At 35.0% G+C, this 20,214-nt stretch overlaps 1 protein-coding gene across 1 annotated transcript in view; it reads right to left on the reverse strand.

Moving 5' to 3' along the window:
- Window positions 1–20,214, reverse strand: part of CFAP47 (cilia and flagella associated protein 47) — a 963,244-nt gene that overhangs the window by 515,328 nt on the left and 427,702 nt on the right. Inside the window, exons 45-46 of the mRNA XM_069063838.1 lie at window positions 19,020–19,131; window positions 17,499–17,725 (exon numbers count right to left, since the gene is read on the reverse strand). Of these exons, the coding sequence (XP_068919939.1) occupies window positions 17,499–17,725; window positions 19,020–19,131 (339 nt within the window). The remainder of the gene's footprint in view (window positions 1–17,498; window positions 17,726–19,019; window positions 19,132–20,214) is intronic.

Here is a 20,214-nt window from a genome sequence, read left to right on the forward strand (position 1 = left end):
TAATAGCGGGCGACGACACGGTGGCCTGTGCGGGAAGGTGCGGCAGCGGCGGCAGCGCGGAGGGCGCAGGCCTGGAAGGGGCTTGATCAACTCAGAGGGCAAGTCTTCCCACCAACCACAAGGTCCACTACCAGGCCGATCACCAAAGGGCTGGGACTGGAAAGAGCAAGGTAAGAAGCAAATACAGAGGCCCCTATACTGAACAGCAAACACTCCTGGGGCTACCACTTCATAGCCCAGAAATGTTTTTTTTTTTTTAAAGCCCCATTCAGGACCTCCAAAGACAAGGATGGAAGAGTGAACCCCACTTGCTCCAAACCCCCCCTCTGACCCTGAAAATATAGTAACTCTTGCCCCAGGGCAAAACCCTCTACAATAAAGGCTTGGGATCCTAGAGGAAGGGCGTGGCTAGGACACTGCCTCAAAATGGGTAGAAAGCAGACTACAAAAACAAAGACTCTAGAGCTACTATCCTCAGAGGGAGGAACCAACCTCAGAGGGAGACACTGTGGACTCCACACCCACAGCTGAGACTTCAACAGGGAATGGATCCCAAGCACAGAAGGCTCTCCTAGATGAGATCAAAAGGAACTTTGAAAGCAAAATGAGAGAGATAGAAGACAAAATGAATAATTCTCTCAAAACGAAAATAGCAGAATTTGAAAAACATTATAATGAGGAAAACATCTCCCTAAAAAGAAAAGTGTATGATATGGAAAAGGAGCTTCAAAAATTAACCAAGGAAAATGATTTGCTAAAAACCAGAATTAAACAAATGGAAACAAATAACTCTATGAGGAACCAAGAATTAGCCAAGCAAAACAACAAAAATGAAAAATTAGAAAAAGAGGTAAAATACCTCAAAGAAAAAAATAACTGACGTGGAAAACAGATCCAGGAGAGATAATCTGAGAATCATAGGCCTACCAGAAAATTATGATGAAAAAATGAGCCTGGACAACATTCTCCAAGAGCTCCTTAAGGAAAACTGCCCTGAGATACTAGAACCTGAGGGGAAAATAGAAATCGACAGAATCCACCGGACACCTGCTGTAAGAGATCCCAAACTGAAAAATCCTCGAAATGTTGTGGCCAAACTCCAGAACTACCAGATAAAAGAGAAAATACTTCAAGCGGCCAGAAAGAAACAATTCAAATATAGAGGGTCCACAGTGAGGATTGCACAGGATTTGTCAGCCTCCACACTGAAAGATCGGAGGCAGTGGAATACAATTTTCAGGAAGGCAAAACAGCTCGGATTACAACCAAGGATCACATACCCAGCGAGACTGAGCATATTCTTCCAGGCAAAGAGATGGTCATTCAATGATATAACAGAGTTCCAGACCTTCTTGATAAAAAAGCCAGAACTCAATGGAAAATTCAACCTCCAATTACGAGAAGCAACAGTGACTTAGAAAGGTAAACAAGGAGAACACACATCATTTTAGAGGGAAAGAGGGGAGGGAGAGGAGCTTCACATGAGATCTGTTCCTGTCATTCTTGATGCGAAGAAAAAAGAGCATACCTCATTAAGTATAACAATATCCTACAGGCAGTAGGAGGGGGAAAGGTTTACAAAAGGGGGGTGGGAGTGATTTGTAGGGAGGGAAGTAGTAAGGGGAAAAGGGGATGAAAAGGGAGGGGGGCCAAAAAGGGAACACTGAGGGAGGCGGTGGTCAAAAGGAAAACTATTAAGGGGGGGAAGGGAGAAGGGAGGGAAAATACGAACATTAACAGGGGCAGGAATAGGATGAGGGGAAAGAAACAGATAACAATCATAACTGTAAATGTGAATGGAATGAACTCTCCTGTAAAACGGAGATGGATAGCAGAATGGATTAGAAATCATAATCCTACAATATGCTGTTTACAAGAAACACATTTGAAACAGAGGGATACACACAAGGTAAAGGTAAAAGGTTGGAGTAAAATATATCATGCCTCAGCTAAAGTAAAAAAAGCAGGGGTAGCAATCCTTATCTCAGATAAAGCAAATGTAAAAATTGACCTAATTAAAAGAGATAAGGAAGGAAACTATATCCTGTTAAAAGGCACCATCGAGAATGAAGCAATATCACTACTTAACATATATGCACCAAGTGGTGTAGCATCCAAATTCCTAGAGGTGAAGGTAAAGGAATTAGAGGAAGAAATAGATAGCAAAACTATACTAGTGGGAGACCTTAATCTCCCCCTATCTGAACTTGATAAATCCAACCTCAAAATAAACAAGAAAGAAGTTAAGGAGGTGAACAGGATTTTAGAGAGGATAGGTATGATAGATCTCTGGAGAAAACTGAATGGGGATAAAAAGGAATATACTTTCTTCTCAGCAGTTCATGGCACATATTCAAAAATTGACCATGTTCTAGGACATAAAAACCTCACAATTCTATGCAGTAAGGCAGAAATATTAAACGCATCATTCTCAGATCATGATGCAATAAAAATTATATACAATAAAGGGCCAGGGAAAGACAGACTAAAAACTAACTGGAAATTAAACAATTTGATCCTAAAGAATGAGTGGGTCAGACAAGAAATTATAGAAACAATCAGTAATTTCATTCAAGAGAATGATAATACTGACACAGCATACCAAAATCTGTGGGATGCATTAAAGGCAGTTCTTAGGGGAAGTTTTATATCCCTGAGTGCATACGTGATTAAATTAGAGAAAAGGGAGCTCAATGAATTGGGCATGCAATTAAAAAACCTAGAAAAAGAACAAATTCAAAATCCCCAATTAAATACTAAACTAGAAATATTGATGACTAATGGAGAGATTAATAAAATCAAAATTAAGAAAACTATTGAACTAATAAATAAAACCAAGAGTTGGTTTTATGAAAAAACCAACAAAAGTGATAGACCCTTAGTCAATATGATAAAAAAAAGAAAGAAGAAAACCAAATTATGAGTATCAAAAATGAAAAGGGTAAATCTACCTCCAATGAAGAGGAAATCAAAACAATAATTAGGAATTATTTTTCCCAATTGTATGCACATAAATTTGACAATCTTAGGGAAATGGATGAATATTTACAAACATACAAGTTGCCCAGATTAACTGAAGAGGAAGTAAATTACTTAAATAATCCCATCTCAGAAAAAGAAATTGAACAAGCCATCAGTCACCTCGCTAGGAAAAAATCTCCAGGGTCAGATGGATTCACTACTGAATTCTATCAAATATTTAAAGAACAATTGATTCCAATACTCTACAAATTATTTGGGAAAATTAGTGAAGAAGGAGTCCTACCAAATTCTTTTTATGACACAAATATGGTACTGATACCAAAATCAGGAAGAGATAAAACAGAGAAAGAAAATTATAGACCAATCTCCCTCATGAATATAGACGCAAAAATTCTAAATAAAATACTAGCCAAAAGACTACAGCAACTTATCTCAAGAATAATACACTTTGATCAGGTAGGATTTATTCCAGGAATACAAGGATGGTTTAATATTAGGAAAACCATCAGTATAATTGATCATATCAACAATAAAACTAGCAGAAACCACATGATCATCTCAATAGATGCAGAAAAGGCTTTTGACAAAATACAACATCCATTCCTATTAAAAACATTAGAAAGTATAGGAATAAATGGAGCCTTCCTTAAAATAATAGGTAGCATCTATTTAAAGCCATCAGCAAGTATTATATGCAATGGGGAGAAGCTGGAAGCATTTCCCATAAGATCAGGGGTGAAACAAGGGTGTCCACTATCACCCCTCTTATTCAATCTGGTACTAGAAATGTTAGCAGTAGCAATTAGAGAAGAAAAAGAAATCAAAGGAATCAAGATAGGCAAAGAAGAGACCAAGCTATCACTCTTTGCAGATGATATGATGATATACTTAGAGAATCCTAGAGAATCAAGTAAAAAACTGCTTGAGACAATAAATAAATTAGGCAAAGTTGCAGGATATAAAATAAATCCACATAAATCCTCAGCATTCCTATATATTTCCAATGAAACTCAACAGCAAGAAGAAGAAAGAGAAATCCCATTTAAAGTTACTGTAGACATTATAAAATATTTGGGAATCTACCTGCCAAAACAAACCCAGGACCTGTATGATCATAACTACAAAACACTTTTCACACAAATAAAGTCAGATCTAACTAATTGGAAAAATATCAATTGCTCATGGCTGGGTTGAGCTAATATAATAAAAATGACAATTTTACCTAAATTAAATTATATATTTAGTGCCATACCAATTAATTTACCAAAAAACTACTTTATAGAGTTAGAAAAAATAGTAACAAAATTCATCTGGAAGAATAAACGGTCCAGAATATCAAGGGAATTAATGGAAAAAAAAATGCTAGGGAATGTGGACTAGCTTTACCAGATTTCAATCTGTACTATAAAGCATCAGTTGTCAAAACTACTTGGTACTGGCTTAGGAATAGAGGAGTGGATCAATGGAATAGATTAGGCACACGAGATTCAGAATTCAACGACTACAGTAATGTATTGTTTGATAAACCCCCTGACCGTGGTTTTTGGGATAAGAACTCACTATTTGACAAAAACTGCTGGGAAAACTGGAATATAGTATGGCAGAAACTGGACATAGACCATTATCTAACATCATATACCAAAATCAAGTCTAAATGGGTTCATGATCTAGGTATAAAGGTTGATACTGTAAGCAGTCCGCTAAAACAAGGAATAGTTTACCTATCAGACTTGTGGAGAGGGAATGACTTTATGACAAAACAGGAATTAGAGAACATTATAAAATGTAAAATGGATAATTTTGACTACATAAAATTGAAAAGTTTCTGTACAAATAAATCCAATGTAACCAAGATTAGGAGGGAGGTGGGAAATTGGGAAAGAATCTTTACAACCTATGTCTCTGACAAAGGACTCATCTCTAAAATATACAGAGAACTGAGTCAAATTTATAAGAATACAAGTCATTCCCCAATTGATAAATGGTCAAAGGATATGAACAGGCAGTTTTCAGAGAAAGAAATTAAATCTATCTATAAGCACATGAAGAAATGCTCTAATTCACTATTGATTAGAGAAATGCAAATCAAAACAACTCTGAGGTACCACATCTCACCAGTTAGATTGGCTAAGATGTCAAAACAGGAAAATGACAAATGCTGGAGAGGATGTGGGCAAACGGGAACACTAATGCATTGTTGGTGGAGTTGTGAACTGATCCAGCCTTTCTGGAAAGCAATCTGGAACTATGCCCAAAGGGCTATAAATACTTTCATACCCTTTGATCCAGCAATACCACTCCTAGGGTTATATCCCAAACAGATCATAGAAATGGGAGAAAGACCCATATGTACAAAAATGTTTATAGCAGCTCTTTTTGTTGTGGCAAAGAATTGGAAATTAAAGGGGTGTCCATCAATTGGGGAATGGCTGAACAAGTTGTGGTATATGCATGTTATGGAATATTATTGCGCTATAAGAAACGGGGAGCAGGCGGTCTTCATATTTACCTGGAGAGGCTTAAAAGAACTGATGCTGAGTGAGAAGAGTTGAACCAGGAGGAATTTGTACACAATTACAGACACAACGTATGTGTGATGACCAACTTTGATAGACTGGACCCTTCTCAACAATGCAGGGATATAAGTCAATCCCAAAAGACGCATGATGTAGAGAAAAACGTGCATCCAGAGAAAGAACTAGAAAGAACTAAATTTATATCCAGGTGGAAGCAAAATACCCGATCTTTTTCATTCTCTTATTTGATTTTATGTCCTCTTTACCATTTTTCATTCCTGCTGGTATAATCCATCCTTATAACCTGACCATTGTATAATGTGAAAGTATTTACAGATCCTATACTTGATTATAAGACGCCCCAGGGGTGGGGGGTAGGGGAAGGAGGGGGACAAAATGTGAAATTCAAGGAATTGTGGAATTGAATCCTGTAAACTAAAAGGAAACAAATTAATAAATTAAAAATTGATTTAAAAACAACAATAACAAGAATAACGTTTGCTTTCATGTGACCTTCTGAACTTTTTTCATAACTATATAAATAGTTTTTGCTTTTTAAAAAAGTTGTAGTCATTATATATAATGTTCTGAAGCTGCTTTTTCATGTTTTATTACTTAACATAGATCTTGGCATATTTCTTTGAATTCATAGTATTGATTTTTATGCTACAATAACATATTCAATGCATACACCACCATACACCACAAATTTGTTCAGCCATTTCCTAATAATTGGATAAATAGTTTATTTCCAGGGTTTTTCTTGGTTAGTTTTTACAAATAATATTAGCAATATTTATCGATGTTTAAGTCTCTTTTTTGTAACCTGTGAATAAAATCTTTAGGCTAAAATCCTAGTAATGGGATCAGTGAATCAAAAGATATACAGATTTATCTTATTTTTCAAAAATGATTTTTGGACTCTTGTATTTTTTATATTAATAGTATAATGGTGTACCTGGTTCTCCTTACTCTTATCTCCATTCATTTTTAAAATATTTTTTCAATTTAATGAATAATATGTGGTATCTTGGAGTTGTTTTAATTTTGATTTCTCTTATTTTTAGAGGATTTAAGTAAACTTAAAGTGGCTATCAATAATCTGTATTTCTTCACTTGAAAACTGCGTCTTGATAATTATTTCATTCCTCAACATCAACTGAGGAATGAATTTATTCATATGTTTGTGTCCCAGATATAGGACATCAGATTTGAATCAGATGTCTATTGCTAAAATTTTTCTCTCAGGCTATTCAATTATTGCCAATCTTCCCTCTTCCTATTTGTGTTGTTCATTTCTTTTTGTTGTGGAAAATCATTTTTTAAATTAATATTTATTTTTATATTTCCTGGAGTTACTCTATTAGTATATCTCTTTCGGATAAAAGATGGACAATAAGTTGTATTAGAACTTAACTGGGAAGGAAGAAGGCTGGAGAGCACTTAGGAAATTGCGCAGTATTCTCAAAGATCCCATCTATTCCCTAACATGAAGCTCACATTATTAATACCAGCATTGTTCCAATGATGCTTATAACTACAAATCATTAAACAGGATAGCCTACAAGCTTCAAAACTATAGTTAACTCAAAAGCAATGATGGACATAAGTGGGCTGTAGCATATTGTCACAATTAATTTATGTTCAATAAATATATTAATATTTATTTAAATTATAAATTAATTTGGATCATATTAGCATCTTTACTGTTTTTCCTCAACAAAGCCAAGTACACTGGCTATCACCACAAATTATTACTTTTCTTGTATTAATTTTTAAGAGTTATCATCATCATTATCATCATCATCATCATTATAGCATGTCCCAAAAATATTAGAGCAAATTTAAGCTAATATTAAAGCTTATTACTGCACCAAGACTTTTGGAAACCTTGTAGGTCATTTCAGGTTTGCAAAATGCTTTACATATATTATCTTATTGGATCCTCACATCAATCTAAGCACTATAAGTATTTTGAGGAGAGGGAATAGTTGGAATAATTTAATTGGTTTAGGGAACTCCAGATGAGGATATTTCTACTGCTGATACAGACAGGTATCTGCAAAATAATTTATGATTTCCAGTCACATAGCCAGTGTATATGCAAAGTGGGACTTGAACCACTGATGCCAGCTTTCTCTCCATCACGTAACGCTACATTATTTCCTTATAAATTCCCATTTAGCAAATGAGGACACTGAAACTGAGCAATGTTAAATAACTTCACAAGGACAGCAGAGCTAGTTTCTGAAGTGATATTTGAACCTATGCATAGAATTTGAGCACTTTTATGTAATATATGCCAATCTTGCCTCAGGGACACATTCATTATGTGATTCTGGGTGAGTCATTTAACATCTCTTAGCCTGTTTTTTCAGTTACAAAATATTCATGATAACATCTGTCACACAGGATTATTATATGGATGAAAAGAGATATGTATGCAAAGCAATTTATAAAACTTAAATGTTATATCAGTCAGCTTTTATTACTGTTATAATACTGAGGGTAATATACTTTAAAGTATTGTCTTAATCTAGTCATGTACATTGTATGCTTTTCAATTACTTATTTTTTATTAAAATTATTTTAGTCACTTCTAGGGGAATTTAAATCTCCTGGTTTTTGTTTTGAGCTAAGAATAATATATCAAGAGACTAATTATCAAGAACATAATTCCTTTTTTTGAGATTATAATCATGTCGTGATTATATCAATATCATTATTTTTATATTTTTTCAGTTTTTGCTAACAAAATATAGAGATTTTATGATTTTATTTTATTTGTTGTTTTAGTGAAACTCTATTAAGTAGCCACTGAACATAATAAAAATTTATTAAATAGTTATTTAACAGAATAATAATCATTTGATTGTTTCTTTTTGCTTTTTTAAGTACACTAATATATAACTTTGAGTCATAGAATCTCCAGGGTGAAAAGGAATTCATTGATCATCTCAGACAAACTATAGTTAAGAGATAGATGACTACCCATCCAGTCTTTAATTGAATAACTTCAATGGGGGGAGTCTACTATATCCCAATGCATCCAATGTCATTTTTGGAGTGCTCCAATTATTTTTTTTTTAATTCAGGATATTAAGCCTAAATTTGCCTTTTAACCACTCCTACCCATTCTTCCTCATTCTGTCTTCAGGGTTCAGATGGAACAAAGCCAATTTCTCTTCCAACAACAACACTTCAAAAATTTGGAGAAAGTTAGCATGTCTCTCATCTCCCCTACTTTCCCTCAAGAGTTTTCCAAAGTAAACATCCTATACCTAGAACTTTCAACTGATATATCTAAGAAATGCACTAAAGGTACTTTACTCTCTTGGTTTGCCATTTACTGGATGATCTCTAACTTCTACGTGTTCAATATTGACTTCATAACATCTAATGCAGAATTTACTTGATTTCCTTCATAATCCATACTCATTCTTCCTACTCTACTTTTGTCAAAGACAACCACCATCCTTCTAGTCAAACAGTTCAAAACATTGGTTCTCTCTGTCTCTGTCTATCTGTCTGTCTGTCTGTCTGACTTTCTCTGTCTCTCTGTCTGTCTATCTCTCTCCCCAAATGTCCAATCAATTTTTAAATCTTATCGTTTTTACCTTCACATCATTTCTTGAATCTGTTCCCTTCCCTTACTCACATGGATACTAAAAGGTAATAATTCTGAACCTGTCACTGTCATATTTAATAAAATGCAATGGCTTCCTATTGCCTTTAGGATTTAATATAAACTCCTTTACTGGACTTTTAAATTTCTTAATGTTCTGAACTCAAACTACCTTTCCAACCTTATGTAATCATTTATTTGAAGATATACCATGTTTCAAAGAATGTCAGAGTAAGCATCTACTGAAAAATCATTACTCATAAGGCCCTTTCCAATATATGTTATTGCACCAGCTATGAGAAGGCATATTAGATCAAACAAAATACTTCTAATAAAATAGCATAACAAAGAGAGCAACAGGAAAAGATTCAAACTATGTAGTCAGTCATTCAGTAAGCACTGTACTAAGCCAGACAATGAGCTAAGCTATAAGAAAAAGAGAAAAAAGAGAAAGAAAGAAAAAAGAAAAAGAGAATGAAAAAAAATCTTGGTCTGAAGGTGTTTGCATTCTAATAAGGGAGACTATAACTAAATAGAAATCCATTTTTGATAGATATAGACTAATTTGTCTCAGTTTCCTCATCTATAAAATAAATAAAATAATAGCACCTACCTACCAAGGTTATTGTAAGGATCAAACGAGATAATATTTGTAAAGCAAACAGTATGGACTTTATAATACTTTTTTCCTTCCTTCCTTCCTTGAAGTCAACAACTTCAAGGCATGGAGTTAAGGAGAGCAGTCTGGGAATGAGGAATTGCCTATGCAAAGGCATGGAGATGGGAAATGGAGAGCCTTGTAAGAGAAATTGTTCAGTTTGATTGGACCAATGAATTTATGGAAAGAAATAGAATGTAAGAAGACTAGAAAGTAGAAAAGGGACCAGGTTTTGAAGAGTATTAAATGCCAAATAAAGGACTTATATTTGATCCAGAGGGTAATAGGAAGCCACTGGAGTTTGCTGAACAGGAAATAACATTTTCAGATTTCTGTATTTTAAAAATCACTTTGATAACTATGTAGAATATAGATTAGAGTGGGGAGAGCCTTGGAAAAAGACCAAAGAGAGGACTTGCAGTTATCTGGGCTAGATGTGATGAGGGTCTGGACTAGGGTAGTAACTACATGAGGGAGAGAAAGGGATGTATATGAAAAATAAAGCTAATATCGGAAGAATAAGATTTGGCAACTGATTAGATATGTAGGGTGACTTAGAGTAAGGAATTTAGGTTGACACTGAGGTTGTGAGTATAGGTGACTAGAAAGATAGTGGTGCTTTTTATGGCAATTGCTATTGTTGATGCTGTTGCTGTTTTTATCCTTATATGTTTATCCTTCATTCTAGAAACAGACCAATGGCATCGTCAGGGCAATGTCTTGACTTGCAAGTGAATTGGTTTAAAGTGAGGCAGAACTGTTCAAAGTCATGAGTCTTACTCTCTTCTCCCAAGTTACTTGGAGTCCAATGGCAAGACAAGAGTAAAGACTACTGGATGCACTAGGTGACTTTGGCCTGTTTAAATTAAGGTCTTTCCCAGGTCTCAGTTCATCTGAGGCAAAGCCTAGTCAATGAATAAGGTCTAAATTAAAATTCAGACAAAAGATGAACTAATTTACCATCACAAAAATATCAATCGGGATGAAGAAGAACCTCAGAGTTTCTGGTCAGAACAAAAAATAATTGCTATTTGTGCTCACTCTAAACCATCAAAACACAAACAATGAGCAACAGACTTGGGCTGGGGTCATTAAATAAAAGCCTAAAGTGGCTCTCTGCTTCACTGTGGTATATTAACTTCTATATTGCTATAATGGATTTGGTTTCCTGGTATTGAGATTTGGATTTTTGGTGTCTGAATAAATGTTTTGCTTCTGCCTTATATATGGAGAGTCTGTTATATTTTGAGATTGAGAACTATTTTTGGTATATTTACAGTAGACATTGGTGCTGTGAATACAGCATTCACACTACAATTTTCTCAGCTTTTAGAGAAAAATAATAATAACAACAAAACAAATAGGAAATATAAAAATCTAGTCTCCAAACCACAGGATATATCACAAAATATAAGTGATCAAAAGTTATGCTCCCTTAGGTAGAATACCCACTTATAAGTGTATGAAACCTCAGGTGGAAAGAAGGACCACGTATGGCAAGGGGGAAAAAGAAGAAGAACAAGACCACTAATAACATGGAATTTTATAAGAGGGATTAGTTTGAAGATAAAAGAAAATGGGTTCTATTTTTAGAAATTTTTGGTTGACTAAATACAATACTTTATTGGATGTATCTGAAATATCAGTTCAAAATGTTCCATATACAGTTGGTGATCCAGGATTAGAGCTCAGGAGAAAAACTATACCTAGAAATATAGATAAAGGGAATCATCTGTAGAGGGATGACAATTTAACTCATAAGAACTTTTGAGATTTACCAAATGAATTACTAATCTTAATGATACTAATTTACCAAGCTATAAAGAAAATACAAGAAAGTCTAGGACAGAGGGTTATGGGGCTCTCATACTTAGTGGGTGAAATAAGGATGAAGATCTGGCAAAGGGCTCTGAGGAATGGTCAGCCATTTAATAAGAGAACAAAGAGAATACAACGACAAAAAACAGAGAGGAGAGATTATGCAAGATAACAATTTCAAATACTGTAGATATTTCAAGAAAGTTGAGAACTGAGAAAAGGCTACTAGACTTTTCCATTAAGAAAACATTACTAATTTTGGAAAGAGCAGTTTCAGTTGAATGATGAGGTCAGAATCAAGATTGCAAAGGATTTTGAAGAGAGTAAGAGGAGAGAAATGCAAGGCACCAAATATAGAAAGCTTTGTTAAAAAATTCAACTGAGAGTAGGAAGGAAATAGCTGGATGGGAAGGTAGGTATATAGGAAGGTAGAATCAAGTCACAACTTTTTAAGATTAAGGTAGATATGGCTATACTTATAGGCAGTAGGGAAGGAACCAGTAGTTAGAGACTGAATATTAAAGAGAAGGTAGAGATGTGTAATGTAATGCCAAAAGAAGGCAACTTCCCAGGTTCAAAATACCAGCATAGGTGCTCTCTATTTTATTCAGTGACAAACCAAGAACAGAGAAGATCAAAACATGACATCATTCAAAATACAGCATTTACTAAGTGTGATTAAATAATCTCCAAGTACTACCCCACCCCAGGACCTTCCAATCATTCAATCAATTACAAAGTCTCTGTTCTAAATACTTCTCCACCCCTAGGCTATACCTTAATTAAGTCCACCACAAAGCCCCTCTTCTCAAATGGAGATTAGTTTCCAAACATAAGGTCAAAAGTTCCCCACCCCTGGATCACAATTGAATCTACCCCAGAGTTACATCAAGTTTAAACACAGCACTTAATACCCAAATGGAGGTCTTTTCTTCATCTTGACACGAGGCAAGTTCTCAGCAATCTTAGTTCCTGGGGAGACAAGGCTTAGCAAGGCCATAAGATACATTGCCAGTCCCTTCATTAATTCATCCTCTGTCTGTAGAACTGTCCTAGAACCCCTGAACACATTAGCAAAGCCCTCTCCCAGGACTTCTGTAAACATACAACAAGAAAATCCTTCTTCAGGGCTTCTGAACCAACAGAAAGGCTCCCAGACCCCTGCAAAAACAGCACTGTCCTTCACCAGTGGACAGTATTCATTCTATCTGCAGGACAGTCTCCAGACCCCTGCAACAACAGCACTGTACCTCACCAGTGGACAGTATTCACTCTCTGTCTGCAGGACAGTCTCAGGGCTTCCTAGCGAACAGCCAGGTTCCAGGACTTCTTCAACAAAAGGACTGTCTTTCACCAGTGGACAAATCTGGCAAAACAACATCAAAACAGACAAAGTACCAGCAAAACAGCCATGTCTCCTCAGTCCTTGGCAGCTCAGGGGGCAGGTCTCAAAAGTCCAGGGCAATTCAAAGCGGCCACCAGCAATTCTTAGTCTCTCTCTCTCCACGAGGTGCTGCTTCCAAAAAGATCTTCCGCCTCTCTCTTGACTCTCCAAATCTACGTCACCAGCTCCTCCCAGTTCAGGACTTTCTTTTCACATCAACAAGTCCATCCCACAGGTGGGATCAACAAACTCTGGGTTTTAACACAATCAATTTGAAAACCAAGCCAATACAGGGGAAACTTTAATTGCCATTATTATCACAAGATGATAATTGGAAGCAATCTGTTTGAGGAGTGGAGAAGTGATAAGATCAAAGGTGTGTGTAGTCAGGTTGGTCTTAGAAAAAAAGGTCTACCTCTTCATCCAAGACTGGGGACAATGAGAAAACAGTAGTGATGAGGTTAAAAATATGTGAAATGAGGAAGAATGAGAATCTCTTGGCAAAAATATTTAAATTTCAGTGAAATATAAGGTGAGGTCCTTAGGTAAGAGGGTAAAGGGAGGAAGTGTTTTGGGAGAAAAGAAGAAGCATGGAAGAATATCTTGGTGACTGGAGTAATCAATTAAGAAGGAATTGCCTTATTGCAGTAAGGGCCCCTTTGAGATTATATAAATGGATTTGTAGGGGGTCCAATATAGTGTTGTGACTTCCTCTAGTTTTGTTCAGCAGCACAAAGGTAAAAGTGGGAGTCATCTAGGGTTGATGTTTTGCAGGATATGATCAGGGAAAGAACAAGGAATTCAGAAGAAGAATATAGTGCATATTGCAAATGTTCAAAAAGTGGTTGGGATAGTGTAAAGTGAAACAAGTACAGAAGTGACGGTTGGGGAAAGTATTGTAAGATGTAGTGAGGCAAAGAACAGAATTAGTGTTCGAAACACATAGCAAAGATGGAATGGACAAGATAAAGGAATTTCTAAGTTCACAAATATGGAAATGAAACATTTATTCAGGCATGGGTATACTTTCCCATAGGTGACCATACCACTAGTGAGAATGACAAACATGCAGATAACTTATGTGCCTAGGGAGCATACATGAGACAACACATATAGGAAACATAAACAACCATGGACCATGCATGGGAAACACGTGCATGGTTAGACAACATTTTTTTAAAGTTCCACTTGTTAGTGTTCTGAAAACTTAAGGAGTCAGCCATATGGCATGGCAACCAAAAAAGCTATTGAGATTTGGAGTTGCATGAAGAAAGGCAGAGTTTCTAAGAATAAGATAGTCATAATCCTGGTGTACTAGAGTTTGCTCATATTGCATCCTCTTTGGGGTTAAGTAGTAGTTGTCCCATATGCAATAGCTATCCTGAGTGCTTCCATGGCAGTTGGGCACACTTTTTTTACATACACTTATAGAAATCTCAACATAAAATATATCTGGAGACTATCCAGGAATATGCTCCAGGCAGAACAACACAATAAAAAGAATACTGCATTTTTAGTTCATTGCCTAAAGTCAGGACTTGTGCATATGAGTTCAGAGTCTTAGGGAACTCCAGGCCATAGGGCACACAATCTTTAGAACTTCCCTTCTCTCCTGGAATTAATTCTTAGGTACAGTGTTAGACCATGGGATATATCTTATTCTTCCTCTGAACCTTCTAAAATTTGTTCTTCCAAAAGCTCACATTTATGTCGAGCTTGCCTGGGCTCTTCACTGATTCATTTCACGAACTCTAAGATGAAATAGTCACTTCTTAAGTGGTCACATTTTTATGTCACAGAACCCCTTGGCAATCTGGAGAAGCCTATGGAAACCTTCTCAGAATGATGTTTTTAAATTCATAGGAGTACAAAGGAAATCAATAACCTTTAAAGTACAGTTACCCCCACACCCCCAAAAATAATAATAACAACAAAACTTAAGGTTAGAGATCCCAGGTAAAGAACTTTTATCTGGGCCCTACTGATTTCTCTTTCTGAACATCCTTCAGTAAAATCTAATCAAGGAAACCAGCCTTGAGTATTCTGCATCTATCAGGAAATGTAAATTCTTTAAACCCAGTAACTCCTTTGGAGACACTCATCAGGGAATTGTTTAATTTTCAGTTTTAAGATTGTTTTCTATAGGTTATTTCTTATTTTATCAGTCTGGATATTTTATATTTTTGTAATTATTCACTCATTTCTTTCTGATGTTCAGGTTTGATGACATATAGTAATAGATAATAGTTGTTGATCATTTATTTATTTATTTATCTTGATTTGTTGTTTGCATACATTTTTAATTTTGGTAATTTGATTTTCCTCTCTCATTTTGAAAATTAGATTTACTGTTTTAATCATGTGTACTGAACTTTTTGAAAACCTAGTAATTTTTTTATCATTTCAATTGTTACTTTATTTTCTCATTTTATTGATCTATTTTCATAATTTACTGTTTTTGTATTAACTTATTCATTTTCTAATTTTGCTAATTGCAAATTCATCTGATTAATTCCTTTTTATCTCTTTAATATAAGCATTCAGAGATATAAATGAGTCTGTGAGCACATTTTGACTGCTTCTCATAAATTTTTATATACTGTTGATATTACATTGTCTTTAATATAATCTCTCATTTTTCAAGTCAGGCATTACTTAACAAGTAACTTTACCCCCCATATAAGAATAAACCTTTCATTCATATTTTTTCTTAAAACAAAGAATCTGTTGCATGATGAGTCCATATGAAGGACAGGGACTGAGCCTATCAAACACATTAAACATTGATAGACTCTGAATTGAGCCTGGAGATATATGACCTAATTGGATTAGATGTCAGAATCCAATTTGTAAAGAATTAAAATTAAGAATTCACTGTCAATTTGGAAATGACCTTAAGAGCTTTTTAAAATTCCAATAGTGTGATGAAGACTAAAGTCAACAGATTTTAAAGGGGAGATAGTAGCTAATGAGATAGTTAAAGGAATAAGTTAAAGGCAACTTGTTTAAGAGGTTTGGGAGAAGCAGGAGGGAGGGCACAGATCAAATATTACCCGGACAAGGTAGAAGTGTATAGCACCAATGCAATATTTAGAGTGCCCACAATCAGGATAAAAAATTGTGACTGTAAGTATCGCGTGACATTCGATTGCAAAATAAACCAGATTCACCAGATAGAGGATAGAACTGAAGGATTTATTTAGACACCAGAAAACCAAATCCCCAAACCAGTAAGCTGATTCTATCATAGAACCAAAGACATTCAGAAGCCATAATAATGCTGAGAGCCACAGCATCTTTCAGCCTTACTTTCAGCCTTTACTTAGTTCTACTGCTATATTGTTTTTTTTTGTTTTTCAAATTCATCATTGTAAATTTAGATGCTCTAAATTTAGTTGAAACAAGATAAACAAGAGATATAAATCAAGTTACCTTTAAGGGAACTTTATTACTTTATTGGAAATATGCTTTTTATTTATACTAATCAATTTTGTAATTTGGAGAGGTTGTAAAACACATAAACAATATCCATTGCATTAAAAATCAAATGTTTCAATACTTCAAGGAATTATGATTTCATCACTGTGGATGCCCCTCTACCAAACTAGAGCCTACTTTCGTAAATAATTTAAGAAGTTAATTTAATAAAGATAGTTCATTCTATTGCTGAATTTTTCCAAAATAACCTGGGGGAGTCATAATACAACTGATAAAACCCATCACTCAGCCCATAATCAATGCCTGCCCAACTAAGTAACTATCCAGACCTTACATTCCATTGGCATAGGCTTTGAAGAATTTAAGATTATCTACATGGTGTGTGCAGGTTGTAATCAAAGATATAAAATAGAGCATGGGATAGGTAGTCATCATTCATGCCTATAATTTGAAGAGGACTTTAGTAGAAGAAAAAAAATGAATCAAATACTAAAGAAATGGCTTTAAATTAAATTTAGATCATAATGATAAAATCTACAAATACCGATTTATAGAGATAGCAAATGTAGTTATATTTTCTCAAATTTTCTCATCAGTTTAATTGAACTTATTTAAAAATATAATGACAAATGAGGATGTTTTCTAGGGAAAAAGGAAACATAATTTTTTGTAGTTTTTTAATAGTACTTTTAAAAAATATCATTAATGGAGTGGCCAGGTAGCACAGCGAGTAAGAGCACCGACTCCAGTGTCAGGATGACCTGGGGATCGAATCCGGGCTCAGACACTTAGCACCCACCCAGAAACACATGGCCATGTAACCTTGAGTAAGTTACTTAACCCCAATTGCTTAGGAGCAGCCAGATGGCTCAGCGAGTAAGAGCACCAGCCTGTGTCAAGATGACATGTGGATCAAATCTGGGCTCAGATACTTAGCACCACACCCAGAAATAACTAGCCTTGTAATCTTGAGCAAGTTACTTAACCCCGATTGCTTAAAATATATATATAATTAATAAGTCAGAGTTAGCTACATACAAAAAAAAAGAGTTGTGGTGGATTTTCTTCAACTCCTACCTCAAGTTTTGTTAGTCCTAAGAGTGCAATTGCAGCTCGTACACTACTACTGTTGAGAGTTCCTGTGATTTTCCTTCGTTCATACTCAAGAGATGACATCTGCTGATGCGCTGAAAAATCTAGGGCCTTTGCCCTGGCTTCATTAACCAGTGGCACCTTCAGTTCTAATTCCAGGATATTATTAAGATCACATCTCAAATGTAGAATTGGATCATCCTTGCCTAAATCTAAAATTACAACAACAACAACAACAACAACAAAAAACAGTCATTGCTCTCCAAATGTCATTGGTCTCCTTAATTGTGAGAGGTAAATATAGGCACATATAACATGTAACTTATTTTGTACTTTATCATTTTTCATTTAAATCATTGCAAAGTTTAATGTTCCTTTATCAAATAAATATTCACACAAAATATTTGTTCTATACTGATTTGAGATTACAAAAAATCTAACATTAAATAAAATGTTCTTTTTCATTAAGCTGTCATGTAATATTCAATAGTGTCTATTGTACTCATGTTAAGTACAGAGAAAAAGAAAAGAGGATAAAGATATTTAAAATGCTCATGTAAATTATAATTTACTTTAAAATTAATTTTAATATCTTATTAACAAAAATATTCCAAGTCAAAGATGGCAAGCAATCATCCACCTACTCTAATAGTCTCACAATAGATATTTGAGCCTACCCATTGGGTGACTATGCTAGAAAAGTGGTTTGCATATGTGCCAGTCAAGCAATTTTTTAAAAAAGTTAAATTCTAGCTAATTTTGTGTTATCCACTGTGTTTAGGGAATAAGGAATCCTAGTTAATCAAATATTCTGGAGTCTAAGCTTTACTTTTCATCTGAATCTTGGAAAAAATCTCGGGGCAGGAGAATTGGGGGAAAACTGATTGGGGCCATAGTTCTATATAGTTTATCAATAAAAGCCTCAAATTTTTAGAAAAAAAATAAAATGGTGCCTAAGTTAATGCATCTACAATTAATACAATACTTGATTTCTATCCTATTCTGCAAAAACTTCATTTTAATGAGCTTTTAATTTAAGAACATAAAATCTATTGAGTTTTATGAAGATTCACTCTTTGCAATGTTTTCTTTATACAATTTCATTGCATTATAACCATGGCTCATAATTAGTAGAATTTGAACCCAGAATTAAATCCTGCTCCTCTCTAGCTCTATGATTTTGAGAATATCACTTTACTCTTCTCACTTTATTTAGCTTTGAAATTAAATTAATAATAATTTGCCTACTTACCAGAATTGTGAAGATTAAATTCAGTTTGTAAAAAACCCTCAATAAGCAACAAATTACTATCTAAATTCCTGTTCTTGTTACAAAAATAGCAATTATTATAAGATTCTCATATTGTAGGTCAAATTATATCCCCTCAAAAATCTCCATATGATAAGGGCATGATTTAACATGACGTTGTTACATGGTAACAAGATGTGCATTCATCTTGTCCTCAAGCACTAGCTTTATAAAATATTATACTATATTTACTCTACCTTCATCAGGAGGGTGGTTGTAATTCAAAATATTTGGATTATTTATTGGGAGGAATCTGGAAGGCAAAGGAACAGTACTTGTCCCTTCCACAATGTATACAAATTCTCCAATCTGAAACACAAGCATATCTGAATGTTAATTTTTATAAGTTCTAATAGAAAAGGTGGTTAAAAACAAATCAAAGGAACTACAAAGCCTTGACACAATTAAATTTCATGTGCTCTGACAGTGGGGTATGAGGCTAGCACATTTCACTGGGTGATCGGCTCCAATGGGGGCCATTTCTCCAACTCCGAGAGGATGCTCAGACAATCTTTCAGATTATACCAAAATTCAACCAGACTATCAATCCTCTGCTACTCCCAGATTTTTTTCTGGGGCTAGAAAAAGAGCCTCTACACCCATTCAAATTCAATAATCATGGCAGCGCTCATTCAGCTGAATCCTTAGCTCACTCAACTGACAGAATGTATCTCCATAAAGGGAACTGAGTATCAGTGAACAGGAAAATGGAGAAATCACAGCAGAGAGTGACAAAGGTGAGTTATACCCCTGCTAATCTATCCTTGAACCTACTACACTTGGAGGAATCAATGATTTCATCCTTTTTCCCTTTATCTCTTCTTCCCTACAGAGCTTACTAGGAGCAGCTACCAAGATAATTTGTTTGGACCTGACCCTGAAGAAGGACTTGGCCACAAAAAAAGCTGGGTAATAGAAACAAAATCAAGAAATGGAAGTAAAGAACCTTTCCAAACTCCAGAATTCAGTATAAGATGCTGAGCAAGTAGGAGGAGCCTTTCTGAAATCTTTCTGGGAGATTAGGAGAGAGGAGTCACAGGAGAAAGATTCACACTAGGTGGGTCCAGGAGTGGGAAGTAGATATGCAGGAGGAGAATATGTTCATTATGGTTCCATAGTCTTCAAAAAGCTATAACTGCCAGCTAAAGCTCAAATAATTTTTCTCCATAGTACCAAATGCCCAGAGTATTTTTTTTAATATTGTCTTGGTAGAGAAAGAGTAAATGCCAGAGACTCTATGTGTGTGTGTGAATAGACACACATACACACTACATATATACACATATATACATATATATTTTATATATGTGTATAAGCATAGATAGACAATAGATAGATGATAGATTAGATAGATAGATAGATAGATAGATAGATAGATAGATAGATAGATAG

This window comes from Petaurus breviceps, unplaced genomic scaffold, assembly GCF_028583685.1.
Source record: "Petaurus breviceps papuanus isolate PSGF00001 unplaced genomic scaffold, PetGlider_PUasm1.0 90603, whole genome shotgun sequence".
NCBI lineage: Eukaryota > Metazoa > Chordata > Mammalia > Diprotodontia > Petauridae > Petaurus > Petaurus breviceps.